General features: G+C 52.8%; 1 protein-coding gene across 1 annotated transcript; it reads left to right on the plus strand.

Annotated features, from left to right (window-relative positions):
- The first annotated feature begins 36 nt into the window (after positions 1-36).
- Positions 37-17,596, plus strand: SF3A1 (splicing factor 3a subunit 1). Its single transcript, XM_006104890.3, has 16 exons — positions 37-222; positions 2,320-2,441; positions 6,389-6,596; positions 7,724-7,981; positions 9,152-9,226; positions 10,258-10,408; positions 10,736-10,929; positions 11,776-11,893; positions 12,170-12,355; positions 12,995-13,116; positions 13,218-13,463; positions 13,995-14,202; positions 14,696-14,850; positions 16,077-16,178; positions 16,273-16,344; positions 17,099-17,596. Exons 1-16 carry the CDS (start codon positions 160-162, stop codon positions 17,198-17,200), a joined length of 2,382 nt encoding a protein of 793 aa, XP_006104952.1. The 5' UTR covers positions 37-159; the 3' UTR covers positions 17,201-17,596.
- Positions 17,597-20,038: the final 2,442 nt, after the last annotated feature.

Below are 20,038 nucleotides of genomic sequence, written 5' to 3' on the forward strand. Positions count from 1 at the left end.
GGGCGGGCCTGGAAGTGCGTCAGCCTGGCCTCCCGGTTGACGGCTCGCTCGGCTGCCGCCATCTTGCGGACTTGTGGTAGCGCCGCTGCGGGGGAACCGCTCTGAGGCCGCACCGCTCACCCACACCGAGGCGGCCTGGCAGCCCTGAGCGTCGCAGTCATGCCGGCGGGACCCGTGCAGGCGGTGCCTCCGCCGCCTCCCGTGGCCACCGAGCCCAAACAGGTATCGCGCCCCCCTCCCGGGGACCGGCAGCCCGGGCCTAGGCCTAGGCGCGCCTCACTTTTGCTGGAAGTAGCGGCCGCTTAGGAGGCCTTGGAAGGACTACAAGTCCCAGGAGGCAGCGCGCTGGAGCCGTGGTTCTCAGAGTGAGGTCCGCGGACCGGCAGCTTCAGGGTCCGCTGGGAGTTATTAGAAATGCGAGTCTCTGTAAAGCACAGCATAGGAAATATAGTCAGTGATGTTGTAATATGTATGGTGCCAGGTGGAAATATGGGGGGGGGGACACTTTGTAAAGTATATGAGTATCTAGCCGCTATGCTATACACCTGAAACTAATACAAAATAATATTGAATGCAGACTGTAATTGAAACACTAAATTAAAAAAATTAAAATGTGAATAAACAAAAAAAGGAAGAAATACACCTCAGCTCTTCTAATAGAAATCTGCATTTTTAACAAGATCCCAAGGTGATTCATTGAAGTTTGGGAAAAACACCGATCCCGTGCATCTACTGTGGCAATTGGGCCCCCCGGCCCCCAGTAATTTGCCCAGTAATTTCTAATTTCCCAGCCTGCAGGGTTACAGCTTTGAATGTTAATTCTCCTGCAGCCACTCAGTACTCAGTCTAAGCCAGACACGGAGCCTGGGTCCCACGTTACAGCTGCTGCCTTGGAGAGCTTGCTCGTAAGCTAGTAAGGAGCCGGGTACCCGTGAATATTCCACAAGTGTGTATTGCTCAAAGGGCCAGTTAAGCTCTCTAGTCCTCAGTTTTCTCATCTGTGAAATGGGGATAATCAAGTTACCTACCTCATAGGACTCTCGTAAGGGTGATACAAGTTAATGTATGTAAAGTGTATGGCACCTCTTCTGTTGTCACTGAATTTGGAGGCTGAGGGGGGAGGAGGAGGAGGAGGAGGACCACGTTTCTGGCCTGGTTGACCAGGTGCCTGTCTGGCCATTCACGAGAAAAGCCGTTACAGATGACAAAAGTGCCCGGGAATCAATCGATCTGAAGCTCCGGCACGCAGCGTGATCGGGGCATCCATGTGGGTGGGATTGTTCAGGCTGGAGGTGGCTGTGGGTGCCTGCGGACGGAGTGAAGACGGTGAAAAGAACCCAGAACAGGAGTTTGGGGGTGCCCAACATGATAGAGCAGGAGGTGAAACGGAAACCTGGAAGGTTTCTTGCGGGGCACGGTGAGCAAGAAGGGAGGACGGGTGAGAATGGGGCCTGGGAGTTGGGCGGAGAGCTTTGTGAAGGAGTGGGCATTGGTCACACAGCCAGACGGCCGCTGCACTTCGCCGTAGGCAGAGGCTTTGACTTTGGCAAAAACACTTGAAATGGATGGGGACCAAGTGGGGGGTGAGGAAGTGGGGACCAAGGCTGGGAGAACTCAGGATGTTTGGCAGAGGAAGAGGGGTGGGGGAGAAGGCAGTAGGAGGAAGGAACATGAGGGTAGGGGAGAGACTTTATTTTTCTGAGATGAGAGACTTGACCCTTCGTTTACTAAAGAAAGACCAGCGAGGAAAGACTATTGGAACTGACGGGGAGTTAATGCTGAGTGTTCAGTGCAGTTTCACAGCACATTTGAGCGTTGACTGGTAGTTAAGACTGTGGAGTGGATGCAGAGAGAAAAGGCTTTAAGGCAGAAGGAGCTGCCCCGAAGGAGTTCCCTTTGTATTTGTTTATTCAGCAAACAAATACAAATTTGTTTATTCACTAAATATCCCATGCCAGGCACATCGCTTGCTCTGGAACACGGACCCATGTTCTGGATTCTGGAACGTGGCTTCTCAGAATGTGGTCCGAGACCTGCATCTGAGTCACCTGGGCACTTAGTAGAAATGCAGACCCCTGGTGTCATGGACACAGTCTAGCTCAGCGGTCACCAACCGGTGGTCCACGAGGTCCGAAAGGTTGGCGACCGCTGGTCTAGCTGGTGGAGCCAGGAGGGTCCCTCGCAAGCACAGTGCAGGTAAAGGAACCCTCTTCTGGAGCAGAGGGTTCTGACCCGAAGGAAGTCCGAGGGAGAGCCTGGTGCTCAGGTATGTCCAGCCCCAGACCGGGATCTTGAAGACTTTATTTCCTTTTCTCACAGCCCACAGAAGAGGATGCGTCTTCAAAGGAGGACTCCACCCCTTCCAAGCCCGTGGTGGGGATCATTTACCCGCCTCCAGAGGTCAGGAATATCGTGGACAAGACTGCCAGCTTCGTGGCCAGGTAACCTAGCTCTTCTGCTCCCTGGCTTACACGTGGATTTTTAGCGCCAAGAGCTCTTGAGTCCACACAGGTTAACACTAGGTTTTAGAGAGGTGTTGTCAGGCCGGACTCCACTGACATTAATGGTCAATGCACCTTTGAAAGCACAAGTCATCTGAGCAATTAGTTCACCTGCCAGGGACACAGGCCACAGGTTGATCCCTATAGAGAGGCGCTCTCAGTGTAGGCCCATTGGCTCATCTAAAAGCACAGCGTGGCGGTGAGGTGGGTAGTGGTCAGGACTGGCCTCTGACATAGTGTGGCAGTGGCGGAGTGTGAGTCACACAGGCCCCAGAGTCACCAGGAACCTGTGTTTCCACAACAGCCCTGAGGACATGTCTGGAAAGCCGCTTTGTCACCCGTAGTAAGTGTGTCTCTGTCTAAGCCACTGGCCTGAGGAAGACAAAAAGGGGTTGATCATTCTCATTGTGCGAGGACCGCATTCCTGAGAGCCTCCGATGACCCCTCTGCAGAAGGGAAGGGAATGAGACGCCCCTCAGGGTTGTTGTGAGGCAGGCGTGAGATAGTGAGAGAGGGGGACAGAACCGTTCGGGTGCCTCATGCAGGTGTCAGCTGTCTTCTCAGGTGGCGTGGAAGGCAGTCCGAGTCCTCGAGTCCCTCCCCATCATACACACACTCACACGTCCTCTGATGGAATCCTCTTGATGGCCACGTGACCCCAGAGGTCAACACGTCCCCTAGTTTAGGGTCTTTAAAGTATTCCTTCAGCAGCCAGCAGGCCCCATCCAGTCTACAGACTTTTGTTTGTCTTTGCAATTTTTTTTGTACTCAAGTTACTTAAAAATGAAATGGCACAATAAATCTGGACAGCTCCTTGCATGGAAGCTCAGCTGGTCCTGAGCAGACTGCTGCCCTCAGTCAGGGCATTTGCTGGATACAATATCTACTTCATAGATGTATTCCTTTCCCATCCTGCTAGGGAAATGAAACGGGAGGGAGTCTCTGTGTGGCCGGTGCCATGCAGCTTGGTCTCATCACATTCCAGGGGCTTTGATGAACCTGGGTATTGGGTTAAAGCTGTTCTGTGCTGGATTGAACATCATCAGCCCCTGTCAGGTTTAAGACAGCAGGCCGTGTATCCGTAATAAATGTTTATAATGTCTCCGAGCAACACGCCTGCTTCCCCTTCTCCCCTCATATTTTAAACCCAAATGGGAAAGGGGTGTTGGAGGAAGAATCGACATAACCTCGCTACCAGATCGTTTCTGCCAGCCGTTTTCACTTTTTCCTGTTTCCTTCTGGCCCTCAGGTCCTTTTTTAGATCCTTGTAATAGCAGCAGAGGTACTTTCACATCCTGCTTTTCCCCTAGCGCTTGTTATAAGCGTTTCCCATGTTGCTTCGTGGTCTGGTGCTGCGTGGGCCGCTCGGGAGACGCTGCACCGAGTTGAGGCAATGGGCCTTCCTTGACTCGCCGTCTCTATCTTTTCCTTTGACGTTGTTTCCAACATTTCAGTTTGGCAAGTGAAGCTGCGGGGAAGTCTCCGAGCATTTACTTTCCTGTTTAGATTGTTTCTTTAGAAGGAAATAGTGTGGCTGAAGGAGGATTTTAAAGATTTCTTAAACACTTTGCCAAGTAGCTTTCCAATAATTTTGTGTCAACCTCTTCTGCCACAGAAGTCAGAGTGTGTCCAAGTTCCCTTAAAAATAATAAATCTATACACCCACATCTCTAGATCTGTTGTTGGCTAGATGTTGCCTTGTAGGCATTTCTGAAATCTCTGCACATGCTTTTGTTGACATTGCAATGAAGGGACGACTAGCATTTCAGTCTGGAATACAGCAAACATGCAGGACCCTTCATTTCACGCGTACTGATGGATGGAGCAGAGCATACCGTAAAGATCACCAACCAATATGGTTTTCCAAAAGAAGTTGTGTGTGTTTTTTTGTAGGTTAGGTCTCCCTTCTCTGCATTTTCCTTTCAAGGAACTGAAGTGGAAATTACCTTTAAAACTCCCACCAGCTGGGTTGAGTCAGAATCCTGTCTTCTTCTGTTGAAATCTGTTTCTTTTGTGAGAGAATACAATTTTAACATTAAATTAGTTTAAAGCAACAGAAGAGCTGAGAATAAACATGGCTGCCTTTTCACTGTTTTAATCTGTCAATTGTTCCCAGATGTGGCGAGGTTATGGCTTCAGAAGCCGCGATAGAGGAGACAATCAGAGCCCCCTGTCCAGCCGCCCCTTATCTGCCCGGCGTCCGCTGGGGGTGGTGGCCTCGTTGTGGCAGTGTTTGCATTCACTCCCCTCCTTGTGTGTGGTTTGCCTTGTGTAAGGAGGGGGACAGAAGCTTCTCCTCAAGCGGGAGGTTCTAGTTGTACTAATTCACTGTCAGATTAGACCTCATGGTGTCAGTCACGCGACGGAGTGTGACCAGAACTTGTGGAGGAGCTGGCCTGGGTGTTGCCCCGACCCTGGCACAGATGGTTATGGTGGCTCATCGGGAGCACAGCATCGCCCGCTCCCTGTCTGCACCCCTATCTTCAACCGACAGGACCAGGGTGTGAAAGCTGCCCCCTGGTGAGTTGGGGGCATCTGAGAGCTGGGCTCTGCTGGAGGAGCGATGGAGGAAGTCCCGTCATCTCCTAATGCCCAGTCATCTCAACTGTTAATGGAACAGCTCTTCTGACTTTTATAGAAGTGACAGCACTCGCATTTGCAGGCCACTCTATGCTTCAAGAAGGCTGGCATCTCCTTAATACACTTGATCTTACTATTTCGAGATAGAGACGGTGGCGTGAGCGACTTTTCATGGGAAATTGAGTCAGAGAGAAGTGTGGTAGCTTGTTGCGTCAGTAGTGAACCCAAAACTTGCACATGTCCATATCTTGTGTCTTTAAGGTTAGTGCACTTTCTGACCGACACGGGTGTTACACACAGGGTGGGGCAAAAGTAGGTTTACAGTTGTGAGTATGCAAAACAGTTTATTTTTGTATTATTAGTAATTATTGTATTACCTCCCATATGAGCCATTGTAAACCTACTTTTGCCTCACCATGTATGTATGACACCTTGAAATATTGCTGTTGGGACTCTAAACAATCAGGGTTCCCTAAACATTCTGAGAGAGTCTTTTTCATTATTTTGAGGTTTTTAAAGGCAGGCATATTGGGGACATGAGGTGTAGATAGGAAACTGGCCCAGGTACAGAGAGATGGGAGGCCTCCCGCCGCCTCACGCTTCCCTGCATCTGAGTGCCTCACCCAGCAGCACAGGTTCGAGCCCTTGGCGTGTTTCCTGGCTGGGCCTCACCCAGTAGTGAGTGAGGTGATTTTAGGCAGTGCTTGGACAGGGCATAAGTCTCATTGCCCACATTTCGTGGCTGTTTTAATTCTTCTCGTTACCCAAAGGACAAAGTCTCAGCTTGGTGCTAGGATAACTTGAACACCTTTTCAGCATCTTTAATCCACTTTTTAACTAAGAAAACTGGCCTCTGGCCCAGCAAACTTGGAGCTAAACTTTAACAGGCTAATACTTTGTTTTCCTCGTGTTTAATTTTAAGCTTGCCTTTTATTAGTGAAGTCCTATTGATTTTTATGTGAAGTGGTAATATATGCCTTCCCTTGTAAGTACATTTATTTTAAAGTAAATAAATCTTACTGGAAAAAAAAAAAAAGGCAATAGTCCAGATGGGTTTTGGCGAGACTGACAGAGGAGCTGCAGGAGTGATGAGCTGGGAGGCCCTGTGGTAGAGGAAGCCTGTGTCAGGCCTAAGGAGGCAGATGGCTCTGGTGCTGATGGCAGGGATCTCGAGGAAGACCTCTACGGTGCTGAGAGACGGACCAGTTGGAGTGATGGGTGGGGCAGGAAGGTGGCTTGAATGGGCCGTGTTCTGGGTCTCAGCAGTTGCAATGGTTGTGGTATTAATTCTTTTTCCCTCCTTCTAGAAATGGACCTGAATTTGAAGCTAGGATCCGACAGAACGAGATCAACAATCCCAAGTTCAACTTTCTGAACCCCAACGACCCTTACCATGCTTACTACCGCCACAAGGTCAGCGAGTTCAAGGAGGGGAAGGCTCAGGAGCCCTCAGCCGCCATCCCCAAGGTCATGCAGCAGCAGCAGCAAGCCACCCAGCAGCAGCTGCCCCAGAAGGTTGGAGCCAACCCCTCCCCTCACTTCCCCAGGCCTGAGAGGGAGGCCAGGATCGGGAGGGAGAGGAGAGTAATGAACTCTGCTATCCAAACCGCACAGTCACCCAGGGAGAGCACCCCCCCGCCCCCCCCATCCTCCAGAGGCAGACACAGGCTGAGAGAGCAAAGTCCTGCTGACAGCTGGCATTTCTTTAGCACTGCTCGTCAAGCTCTGTGCTCAGTGCTTTAGGGGTCTTGCTCATTGGCACCCCCGGGGGCTTCATGAGGAGGCCAGCGAGGTGATCATTTTACGATAGAGAGATCTGAGGCTCAGGGAAGTGTGATTTACCCAAGGCACAGAGTCAGGACTTAAAAGTGTGTGTTTTCAGCCTCTTCACTTCGCCTTGTCGAAGGCTTTGGGGCCCTTTCTTACGCCATCATTCTATCTTACTTTCCGAGGCGCCCCCCCCCCCCCCCCCCCAATCCGGCCTGCCCAATTACCCCTCAGCACTAGGCCCAAAGCTAGGGGTGATTAGGGTTGTCACTGGGGACAGGAAGGGCTGGCGCATTTTGCTTCCTTTGTAGGCCTAGGCTGGTCCCTTTTCTTTCTCTGCTCCTTTGCTCTGGCAAAGGTGGTGCCTCGTTTTACAGGGAAGGGAGGGAAAGACTGATGTAGGCTCTGAGGCCTTGCGTTGCAATTTACTACCCTTAGGGCCTCAGGCTACTTATCTCAGTTCCTTCCTCTATAAAGAGGATTCAGGGTACCCGTTCTCTCCACCTCATGGTTCCTGTGGAGACCAGATGAGGTAACAAATGTGGAAATCCTTCCTCCAGTGGGGTCCTCTGCACACATAGAGGGCCTCCTGCATCCTCTCTCGCCCTTGGTTGGGATTTATGAGCCCTGCTCCTATCAGGTCTCCTGCTCCCCAGTTTTAGTCTTTGATTTCAGGGCAGCAGCAGAGATAAAGAGGGGTATGGGTCTCACTGGAAGCCTTTCGGGTTGTTGAGGCCACCGTTGGCCAAGAAATTGCTCTTGTGAGTTAGGACTCTCACCAGGTGCCAGTGGTGTCCGCACCATGAACAGGCATAGAGCCCCCTCTGGAGCCAGGCCACTCCTGTGCGCTTGCTCACACGTCTTGTGCATCTTAGGTCCAAGCCCAGGTGATCCAGGAGACCATCGTGCCCAAAGAGCCCCCTCCTGAGTTCGAGTTCATCGCAGACCCCCCCTCCATCTCAGCCTTTGACCTGGACGTGGTGAAGCTGACGGCTCAGTTTGTGGCCAGGAATGGGCGCCAGTTTCTGACCCAGCTGATGCAGAAAGAGCAGCGCAACTACCAATTTGACTTCCTCCGCCCACAGCACAGCCTCTTCAACTACTTCACGAAGCTGGTGGAACAGTATACCAAGGTGCCTGGTCAGGGTGCAGGCCGGGGTGCTGGGCCAGAAAGCATGCTGTCCACTCACTGTCTACAAGGACAGTGTTCCTCTGTGGGGCCCCTGGGTGGACGTTAACACTTTATTTCCGTGTGAAATCTTTTTTTTAAAAAATATATTTTATTGATTTTTTACAGAGAGGAAAGGAGAGGGATTGAGAGTTAGAAACATCCATGAGAGAGAAACATCGATCAGCTGCCTCGTGCACACTCCCCACTGGGGATGTGCCTGCAACCAAGGTACATGCCCTTGACCGGAATCGAACCCGGGACCCTTGAGTCCGCAGGCCGATGCTCTATCCACTGAGCCAAACCAGTTAGGGCTCCGTGTGAAATCTTGATTTATATTCGGGTTTCCCTCTTAAATGCAACATTGACTGCTGTTTCTAAAGAAAATTGAAATGCGTGATTGATAACTGCATTAGGTGAGTGCCTGCTATGTGACAAGGCCAAGTGGTGTTAGCTGCTTTTTTAAAAAATATATATATTTTTATTGATTTCAGAGAAGGGAGAGGGAGAGAGAGATAGAAACATCAATGATGAGAGAGAATCACTGATCGGCTCCTGCACGCCCCCTACTGGGAGCCTGCAACCCAGGCATGTGTCCTGACTGGAAATCGAACTGTGACCTCCTGGTTCATAGGTCAACGCTCAACCACTGAGCCATGCAGGCCGGGCATGCTAGCTGCTTTTTAGTACATTTACGTTTTTAGGCGCCTCGCATAGGGCCTGAGAAAGAAGCAAGCCCATAGTAATTGTCTCCTATTACCTAATTTAACTCTCATAAGAACCCATGAGCTAAAAGTGTTTTCTCCCCTTTTTTAAAAGCAGGAACAGGCTCAAAGAGCTGAAGTCACTAACTCATGCTAATAAGTAGCTACATACAGACCGTGTGCTGGGTGACCTGCCATGGTTTTGCATACTTGCCTGCTGATTCTCACAGCAGCCTTTTAAGTTGATAATGCCAACTTAAGTGGTGTTGCCATTTTGTAGAAGGAAACCAAGCTACAGAAGTTAAATAACTTCTGGGATTGGGACCCAGACTCCCATGCTCTCCCTCCGCACCTTTCCATAGCCCAGGAAGGCCCCCTCTGTCCCGGGTTGTGCTGCGCTGACCGTGGCTTTAATAACTTCTGTGTTTCAGATCTTGATTCCGCCCAAAGGCTTATTTACAAAGCTCAAAAAAGAGGCCGAGAACCCCCGAGAAGTTTTGGACCAGGTAAACTCATTTTTTATGACCAGTTACTGATGTGGAAGGTACATTGTTGGGTTGTGTTTCATGTTTGTGAATAATCTCCGAGGCAGTGCTTGTTATGTTCTGGGCACAGGAGTGGTGGAGAGAGAGGCCTTCCGCTACAAAGGCCAAGGAACCTGGAATCTGTGCCCCAACTCTCTGCTCTGCTCTCAGCGTCACTAGGCCTCCCTCTTTCCTACCCTCAGAGAAGCCAACTCCTGAGCAGGTGCCTGTTGTAGCCCAGGTTTTCAGAGTTGAGGACAGAAGGCATGTCTTCAAGACACTGCCTTTTGTGGCCCAGGTCTTGTTATATTTAGAGCAGTAGCTTAATAATTTTGTAGACAAATACGTTGTTCTGTGGGTAGCAATGGTCATTTCTAGAATCATTTGATATGATTATGTACTGTAGTGCTCTGTGCCTACACATTTTGAGACACCTTCATGTAAGTATCTTCAGCTTCATGTCATCAAGCACCTGAACAGGTTCAAGTCCTTTCTTCCTGGGTGTCATCAGAATGACATGGATCGACGAGACTTCTGACATTTGCCATCTCCTGCTGCTGCTGCTCATGAGAGGAGATAGTAAACATTTGTTTAATTTTTAGAGAAATGTTGTACATAGTTCAACAAATAGGCTGTTTTGGATGGTCGCATGAAGTCTTGCTTCTCAGGCTCTCAGATTGCCGCTTCTTTTGTGGGCACTTGGTTGTCACGCAGACTTCCTCTGAACACAGCTCTCGCTCACTTGAGCAAAAAACTCCGAGGTTAGGACACATGGCTGGCCTTGGGGCCTCGGCAGAAGGTTTCTGTGGCTTTAGAGTTGTCATCCTGTCCGAACTCTGGGCCTGGCTGAGACTAGACACAGATGCCATAGTTTGCTCCACAATGTCCCCCTTTGTAGCAGGGCAGCCTCCTCCCTGTTCTGCAGGAGGTGCTGGCTTGTTACAGGCCCTGGGTGACACCTCCATCAGGAGCAGACCCCGTCCGCTCAGCTCCTTGCTGTGTCCTGGCTCCAGGTGTGTTACCGCGTGGAGTGGGCCAAGTTCCAGGAGCGTGAGAGGAAGAAGGAGGAGGAGGAGAAGGAGAAGGAGCGGGTGGCCTACGCGCAGATCGACTGGCATGATTTCGTGGTGGTGGAAACGGTGGACTTCCAGCCCAATGAGCAAGGTAGGTCTGCGAGGAGGTAGGCCTGCGGCCCGATGGGAAGCCAGGAGTTGAGAGCCATCCTGGGAGAGCTCGTGCGGGTGTCCCAGAGGACAGCGGACTTCCTCAGAGGCTGTGTCAGTGTCCCTTTCCCCTCTGCTCCTGGAGGACTTCAGTTCTCCCACACTGTCCCAGCTCAACCCAGTCCAACAAATACTCACGGTGTCAGACTCCGGGTGGGCTCTGGAGATGGGAGAGAAATCAGCCCCAGCCCTCAGAGAGCTCAAGCGTGCAGAGAGGATAGATGGGCCTTTATAGGCCTCCCTTTGACTCCGTCTCCCCCTCCCCCAGGGAACTTCCCGCCCCCTACGACCCCGGAGGAGCTGGGGGCGCGGATCCTCATTCAGGAGCGCTATGAGAAGTTTGGGGAGAGTGAGGAGGTGGAGATGGAGGTTGAGTCTGATGAAGAGGACGAGAAGCAGGAGAAGACAGAGGAGCCTCCTTCCCAGCTGGACCAGGACACTCAAGTGCAAGACATGGACGAGGTGTGTCCCTGGGCCTGGACAGGCCTGAGGATGACCTTGTCCCTGGAGCCCAAGGAGAGGGGGGTGCTCTCCACCACAGTCCGAGATCCAGCCCCTTGTGAACCTCGAAGGGAGGCGTGGGTCCTGAGTAAGGCAGCTGCCCGAACCCAGCAGCACAGAGCCCCTTTCCAGCTCGGGCAACAAAGGTTCATTCACGAGCAAGGATCTGAACGCTGTGCCAGCCTGTTCTGCCACCTTCCCCCTCTGCCCAGGGCCCGTTCCTCACCACCCAGGCCAGCTCTCAGCCAGGGAACCCTCTACACCTCAGCTTCGGCCCAAATGGTCAGCAGATCCCGAGCTTTTCTAAGTGCGGCCTGTGCTTCCTTTCGGCCACCTCCACCCTCTTGGAGCCAGGCCTTCCGGGCAGGCATCGAGGCTCCAGGCCAAGCCGTTCTCCTTCCCTCAGAAGGAATCTGCGTGCAGCCTGAGAAGAAAGGCCCCTGTGTCTGTGGGAATGGACGTTTTCTCTCCCTCCCAGCATTACTCTGAGCAGCAACCCTCGAGCGCTGACTTGCTCCCCGCACCCCTCCCTGGCATGTTAAGTGCCCTTGGCCTCCTGGGACTGCCTGGTGCCAGCTGCTGGAAATGCCTGGGCAGAGTGCTAGCACCACGGCCCCCAGCACTCCCATTCATGCTGCGAGGAAGCAGCTTGGCTGGCTGCCGGCTGGCCTCGCTGCCTGGGAGGCTTAGCACATGGACACTGGCTGCAGGCCTAGGCACCTTGCCGCCCTGGGAGCCTCAGGGTTCGGCTGTAGAGAGGCGGCTTCTCGGCCCCTCTTGAAATCCTGCCATGGCTTTGCTTTTCAGGGTTCAGATGATGAAGAAGAAGGGCAGAAAGTGCCCCCACCCCCAGAGACCCCCATGCCGCCGCCTCTGCCCCCGACTCCAGACCAGGTCATTGTCAGGAAGGACTACGACCCCAAAGGTACAACCTGCTTTCCTGCCCCCATATGTGCCTCAGACCTGCCCGTTTCTAGAATGGCTCGAGGTGGCTTGTTAAAGGCATCGGTAGCCCCTCCCTCCCAGGCCACACCGTGGGTCACAGGGAGTAGCCATCTCTGGCGCCCTGACAGTTGACCCAGCGCCAGGTACCGTGTGGCACTGACTGGTGTGTCACGGAGGAGTGATGCACGAGTGAAACCACACCCTCTTCACCCCGGCTGCCGCCCGGGTTCTCACTCAGGCATCTCTTCCCTTCTAGCTTCCAAGCCCCTGCCTCCAGCCCCTGCCCCAGATGAGTACCTCGTGTCCCCCATCACGGGGGAGAAGATCCCTGCCAGCAAAATGCAGGAACACATGCGCATCGGGCTGCTCGACCCCCGCTGGCTGGAGCAGCGAGATCGCTCCATCCGCGAGAAGCAGAGCGACGACGAGGTGTACGCTCCAGGTGAGGTGGGGGTGCCCCCACCCGGTCCACACCCCTTCTCTGACTCAGCCCTGACTCACTTTGACCCATGGGAATCTCAACTACAGTTAACTTGCCTTAAGCAAACATAGAAAGCAGCAGTTGAGCTCCACAAAAGCTTTCAAGGTTATGTACAGCCTGTGGTACTACAAAAGGCCCCCCCATTTTGCAGAATGACTGTCGATAGGACGCCTCCAAAGACAGGCACCTGACAGGGATGGCATGTGCCCATTGACTTCCCAGAGCCAGATCTGACCAGCTGGGAGGGGTGCTCATTCTGCTGCTTAGAATGAGACTCGACAGCACTCCTGTGACTGCTGTGTGAGAAGCAGCAACAGGGAGGAGACCAAGCTTTCAGTCTTGACTCTGCTACTTGTGACTCATGTGACCCTGTCCTCTCAATTGCCTTTCATTTGTCAAGTAGTTGGACGAGCTCTGGTTTATAGGCTTCTTTAGAGCTGATGGGGCAGCCTTCCCCCAGCTCAGAGGACAGGCATGCGGGGTTGGGACTCGGAGTCAGCCTTGTCCCATGGGCCCAGCCTCCACCCTGCACCAGGAGAGCTGCTGCCTTGTCAGAAGGGCACGTGGTTTAGAGTCGCTTTCTGTCCCGTCTCTCTCCAGGTCTGGATATCGAGAGCAGCTTGAAACAGTTGGCCGAGCGACGTACCGACATCTTCGGTGTAGAGGAGACAGCCATTGGTAAGAAGATCGGTGAGGAGGAGATCCAGAAGCCGGAGGAAAAGGTGCAGTTTGGATTATCCTAGAGCCTTCCCTGCCCTCAGGCTCCCCCATGGGGCTCTGTTCTCGGTGTCCTGACAAGCTGTGGCGTCGCTTTCCCTTGCAGGTGACCTGGGATGGCCACTCGGGCAGCATGGCTCGAACCCAGCAGGCTGCGCAGGCCAATATCACCCTCCAGGAGCAGATCGAGGCCATCCACAAGGCGAAGGGCCTGGTGCCCGAAGATGATACCAAAGAGAAGATCGGGCCCAGCAAGCCCAATGAAATCCCCCAGCAGCCACCACCTCCATCCTCAGCCACCAATATACCCAGCTCGGCCCCGCCCATCACCTCCGTGCCCCGGCCACCGGCAGTAAGTCAGCAGCCACCTTGTCACTGGTCTTGTAGAGCGTAGTTCTTGGGGTTGGATGCTATTAGCTGAGAAGGGCAACTGCCTGATTGCAGGGCCTGAGTGCTGAGTGGGTCAGATACAGAGAACCCTTTAATTGGGAGTCAGAAGTCAGAACCTCTAGCCTGACCTCCTCTCTGTGTGGGAGGATTGAGCAGGGAGGGAGGCAAGTGGCAGATGCAAAGCAGGCTGGGGGCAGAGGGGCTGCAGGGCTTAATGGGCCTTTGAGGAGCGCTGGCTCCGCTCCAGGAGCTCAGTCAAGGTCAGCCTCTTTGGCTCTCAGTGTCTGCCATGAGTGGCTGGCTGAGTCCAAGTGGAAAGAGTGCTGCCCCTGGGCCCCTCTCGGCGAAGTTCCCGTCAGAGCCTCGGAGGAGGCTGCAGTCTCTCGGCCCCGGGGGCTGAGTCGGAGCCGCCTCCTCAAAGGCTGCAGGTGACCAGTTGCCAGCTGTGAGCCCGCCTGGGCTTCCTGTGACCTTGGGGCCCCTCTCCCCACAGATGCCGCCTCCTGTCCGCACCACAGTTGTGTCCGCAGTGCCCGTCGTGCCCCGGCCCCCGATGGCTTCCGTGGTCCGACTGCCCCCAGGCTCGGTGATCGCTCCCATGCCGCCTATTATCCACGCGCCCAGGATCAACGTGGTGCCCATGCCTCCCTCAGCCCCCCCGATCATGGCACCCCGCCCACCTCCTATGATTGTGCCAACAGGTCAGTGTCTCATGTTGCTTTCCAGGCCATTTGGTCAGGACTGCAGGCCGAGCACTGTGAGCAGAGCAGTGGCTGGTGGTGGTGCTAGCTGGTCCAGCCCGGGGTCTAGCCCAGAAGAAAGCCATGGCTTCCCCGTGTGAGCTCCCTGAGCCAGGAGCTGGGAGCCACGACTCTTGGGGGAGATGGTCTGATGTGACAGCTGGGGTTTGTGCAGCCGAGGCAGGCGCAAAGGCCTGACAGTGATGCCTGCTGGCAGGCACCCCCTCCATCCATCAGTGCTGCCCCTTTTCCAGTGCCCGGCTGCCCAATCTGGGCAGCATCCCTGGTCCCCGTGCCAGGAAACCAGCTGGCTGCCAGGCTCGGCAAGGAGTGGCCCTTCACACCTCTCACTGGGAGAAACAGGAAACCTTTGCAATCTCCCCTCTACGTTCTCACCGGCCCTGATTCCTGGGCTCTTCCCCCCTCACACAGCTGCTTATTCTTGTCCTTCCAGCCTTTGTGCCCGCTCCACCTGTGGCCCCGGTCCCAGCTCCAGCCCCAATGCCCCCTGTCCACCCTCCGCCTCCCATGGAGGATGAACCTGCCTCCAAGAAACTGAAGACAGAGGACAGCCTCATGCCCGAGGAGGAGTTCCTTCGCAGGAACAAGGTATGTGATCCCGGAGCGCTGCCCGTGGCCGCGAGCGTCTAGCTGGGAGTCCAGTCCCGCCCTGTCACACACTGCCTGGCCCACCCCATTCTGCTCCCGTGGTTTTGGCTTCCAGGGCCTGGGTCAGCCAGTGTGGCCCCTGAGGGCTTCTGAGCACATACTTGACGTGGGTCAGCAGTTCGAGGAGCAGACAGCATTGGTTCCCCGGTGTGAACTATTGTTGTAGAGGCCGGAAGGAGACCAGGCTGCACAGGCAGCAGGACTTGAGTGTGGAAGGGACCCTCAACCCCAGAGCAGCGATTTTCGACCTTTTTCATCTCATGGCACACACACACAATCAATTACTAACATTCCACTGCACATCAAAAATGTGTATTTTTTGCCAACCCGACCAAAAAAATAGGTATAATTTTGATTCACTCACAACAGACAGCTGTTGTTGTCATTTTCTTATTAGACAATCTAAGGGCAAAGATGTCAGATATTGCATGTTTTAAAAATTCTAGCAGCACACCAATTGAAAATTGCTGCCCTATAGGAAATCCTGGGTGCAGGTCTTACTTTGTGGCCTTCTCCAGTTTCAGCCCTTAGGAGGTCTGCCTGTTGTGGGCATCCTGTTGGGGTGCTAGCAATAAGGGGAGGTGGGGGTCTTGGCACTTCAGTCCCTAGGAAAGTTGTTAGGCTCCATGAGGAGGCAGGAACAGTCCCATTCCCCCAGTGCATTTGACAAATCTTTTTTTCTTTCATTTTTTCCCAATAGTGTTTCCCATCTCTTGAGGGCCCAAGTGCCAGGGTAAAGCGACCTACTGTACGCGCATTTGTCCATTTAGCGTTCACAGCAGTGCCGTGCAGTGGTTGTGATTAGCTGCCTAATAGACATGGCATTGAAGTTCAGAGAGACCTAGTTACTAGTTAGCGGGGAGGCTGAGTTGGAAACCCAGGTCTGCTGATTTCACAGTTCATATTCTTACCCCACATGGTAATTCTTGGGGTTTGCAGAGCATTTTCATGTCACTTCTTCAGCTCCAGACTCACCAGGAGGCAGGGTAGAGATCATTTTCAAGAAGAGAAACCAAATCTTGTGCCATGTCCCCAGTGGCATCAGGGACCGTGTCCAGGAGCCCAGATGGAGAGGTGACACCGTCTAGACTGGCCCAGGAATAGGAGAGCATCGTTCCTGATCGGATCAGGGGTCCCAGGCATAATGGCCACCTTCTGTTTTGCAGGGTCCAGTGTCCATCAAGGTCCAAGTGCCCAACATGCAGGATAAGACGGAATGGAAACTGAACGGACAGGTGCTGGTCTTCACCCTCCCACTCACTGACCAGGTATGAGTTGCTGCCGGGGAACCAAGGGGTCCAGGGGCAGCTTCCTTCAGCTGACCTTAGCAAAGGGGTAAATGTCCTCTCCTTGGTCCCCCAGGTCTCTGTTATCAAGGTGAAAATTCACGAAGCCACGGGCATGCCTGCAGGGAAACAGAAGCTGCAGTATGAGGTGAGTCCGGTGTCTGGTCCTAGCCCTTGGGTTGTCCCAGAAGCTAAGTCCCCTGTGGGACCAAAGGAGGGGGGAGACACCTGGATGTGGCCACCTGAGTCCATCCTAGACGTAATGATGCTGGTGGGAGAGAGCGCTGGGGCAGGTTAGCCTGACAGGTGAGGCTGTGGTGGGTCACAATACAATCTTGTGTGGGATCTAAAAGCCCTCTGCCTCAATGACAAGGGTGGACACCTGGGGACAGGTCCTCGGGGTGCTCTAGTGGGTTTCTGGTCCAGGGGTGGAGCCACCCAGTCAGTGTGGTTCCAAGTAGCCCGGCTTTGTGCACGGACAGAGGTGACAGTCCAGCTAGGCCTGTGCCCACCAGGGCTCACAAGGCTGTTATGTTGTCCCACTTTGGACTTTGACAAATCTCCACTCTGGGCCTCAGTTTCCTGCTCTGCATATGTGGCTGTTGGACTAGTTGATCTCTAAAGTTCTTGTGGTTTAAAATTCTGTGGGGTTGGTCAGGGCCAACTTCTTGGAGAGTTGACAAAAGGGAAGAACATGGCTTGGTAGGAAGGAAGGAAGGAAAAGCAAAGCATTCTGGGAGGAACCAGAGACCTGCCCTGTGCCTGCATCCTCCCTTGTCCCCGGCCTTCCTTCAGGCTCCTTGTGTTCACTCAGTTCAGAACGTGAGCAGACATTGGGCGTGAAGCTGCTCTGTGTGCTCAAGGCCAGATTGCCCGTGCTAAGCACACCGTCTGTTTTCCAGGGCATCTTCATCAAGGATTCCAACTCACTGGCTTACTACAACATGGCCAACGGCGCTGTCATCCACCTGGCCCTCAAGGAGAGAGGCGGGAGAAAGAAGTAGAGGAGGAAACCTGTCAGGTCCGTCATTGCTGTTCCGCCTCTCCGGGCCCTCACCCCCTGCCCCAGGTCCCGGAGAACCCGCCTTGTACGTGTTTCCCTCAGTTTGGAAATTTAAATTGTCCTGCGTTTCCCCCCCTCCCCCTTCCCACACTGGTGAGAGGGCTGCCTACCCCGCTCTCCTCTCCAGTGTCTGGAATTCCTTTGTGTTCGAGTCTTGATTTGAAGGGATTCATTTCTTCTGGCAGCCCACTAGGAAATGTGAACCCAGGAATGTTCTGGGGATAGTGTCATCGTGCCGATTGGCGCTTGGCTGATAGAATATGCTTGTTATCGTCATTAATCATTTTGTGTTTTGCCACAGGCTGTCTAATAAACCTCTTGGACCCTTCTTGTGAAATCAGTGTCATAAGACTTGTCTCTTGGCCACCTGCACCCTGTCCAGACTCAAGGCGGGGAGAGGGGGACACGAGGGGGGAGCATCGCACGGTGCCTTATGGCTCTTCTGCTCTGAGGAATGCTGGGCTTTTAACTAATTGACACCATCAAGTCTTTCATGAATCATGGAAAGATATATTTTTATTATCCTTTTAAAGCATTCAGACTCTGTAAAGGCATAGCCCTGTGTGTTTAAGAGACTAATACAGGTGTCTTCACAGAAGCACAGGACGGGTGAGATGCAGTTTCTGGGTCAGGGGACAGCGTGAGACACATGCAGATGAGACTCGAGGGTAGTGGTTCCCTGCAGGCCTGGAATCACCCATCACCTCATTGGCTCCTGACCTTGGGCCGGTGGCTTATGCTGAGTGAGCACAGGGACATGAGGTTTTTTAAAAAAATGTGTTTAATTGTGCTGAGGCCATGAACTATTCCAAGGACTATAAAGTTTAACCAGTTCACCCCCTATTGTCCTAAACACTTTATCAATGTTAACTCATGTAATACTGAGGTGAATATTCCTGTTTGTTTTTTTAAACAGCACTTACCTATTAGCTCACAGTCTGTAAGTCACAAGTCCAAGTGTGACTGGGTTCTCTGCTTTGGGTCTCAAAAGGCTGAGATCAAGATATTGGCTGGGCTGCATTCCTCCGGAGGCTCGGTGAAGAACCTGCTCCAAGCTCCTTAGCTCCTTCTTCCTGGAGGAGTCCAGTTCCTGTGGTTGTGGGATGAAGTCCCTGTCTCCTTGCTATCTGTCGGCTGGGGGGCACTCTCAGCTCTGAGGCCACCTGCATTTCTCGGGCCTCGGCCCTCTCCACCTTCAGAGTCAGCAGTGGCACATTGAATCCTTCTCACGTTCCGAATCTCTGACTACTGAGTATTGCTGCTTTTACCCTTGAGTAAACTGAGGCACAGGGAGGGTAAGTCGTATACCCACAGTCACACAATAAAGAGATGAAAAGAAAAGGTGTGCAAAATACTTGTCACAGTCCTTGCCCCCGAGTAAGGGCCAGATGTAGGCTGTTATTTTTGGAACTGCGCGATCACAGGGAGCTAGGCGCTGCTGTAGGTGATCGGAGGGAGGAAGGTGATCCTGTTGATAACCGTTTCCTGGCTTTAAATATAAAGCTGATTTCATTCTGAACATCGCATGTGTGTTTTCCCCAAGAGTTCCCAAAGCCTTTTCTTTGCAGTCCCTCTATTTGATCCTCCTGGCTGCCCCATGAGGTCATCTCTAGGCCTCAGAGATGTTATTCTCTGTGGGATGTTATTCCTCACCCTTTTTGACATTTGCCTCCTGCCTGGTTGCTGGAAGTTTTCTCCAGGAGCCAAGGCTAAAATTTGGCTTTCTGAAGGCTTTGTAGTTTGAGCCCACTGCTAGTTGCTTCTCCACGGCCAACACCAAAAATCCCCTGAACACCATCTGACTCACTCCAAGAGGGAATGATCTGGAGACCTGGGGAGTCCCACACGCCAAGCTCTCCTTTCTTCCCGCGATTGGCTCTTGCGATGAACACGCCTCCACAGATTGGCAGGTCCCGCAGGCCCTCCGGGACTGAGGCTGTGACGAGGCTGGAATGCTGCTGGGAGGAATGTGAGTGAATGGGACCTTTGAGTAGCCCTCTGGGGCCCAAACCCAGCTTCCCAGAGCTCCTGAATGGACATCTGTCCTGGCTCAGCCGCAGAAGGCCCATTGACCACAAGGCAGCCTTGTGACCCTCAGAGGCCACAGGCCCAGCGTGTGGCCCAGCACTGCATTTCTTGTCTAGGGCCTCCAGCATGGAGGCAGCTCCTTGCTTGCACAGCTTTTCTCATCTCCATCTTCTGAGCATTCTCTGCCCCACTGTTTGGATGCGGTAGACCCGCGGTCAAGCAGCCAGTGAGGGCTCTGGAAGGCCAAAGCAGCTCTTCCATTCCTGGTGACCACACTGCCCTCACGGCTTCACCAGGCGGGACTGTGAGTTGGGGACAGATGTTCCTGGTGTGGCACTGCTAGGAAAACTAAGCACAACTTGATGCTTTCAGAGTCACCATGATTTTAGAGTTGCTTCAGGAGTTTAGTAGTAGCCGTTCAGGAATTTCACTTTCAGCTGCAGTAGCTGCTCAAAATGAGCACTTCTTTAGCCCAGAGGAGGCCACTAATGATTAGACCCATTTCACTTTTTAAAATGACAGCATTGCATTAGAGAATATATATAAAGGTTATATTAGGTTATGTTAGGATATATACTTGAATGGAAATCTGTGGTGTAGTATAATTATAACAATCCTTATGTAATATTTCATTTATCCCTATAATTCAAAAAACAAAGAAGTACAATATAGCTTATGTTTAAGAGTATACACACTGGTATATAGATTTTTTGTTGTTAATCCTTACTGAGGATATTTTCATTGATTTTAG

This window comes from Myotis lucifugus, unplaced genomic scaffold (assembly GCF_000147115.1).
Source record: "Myotis lucifugus unplaced genomic scaffold, Myoluc2.0 scaffold_617, whole genome shotgun sequence".
In the NCBI taxonomy this organism is placed as follows: domain Eukaryota; kingdom Metazoa; phylum Chordata; class Mammalia; order Chiroptera; family Vespertilionidae; genus Myotis; species Myotis lucifugus.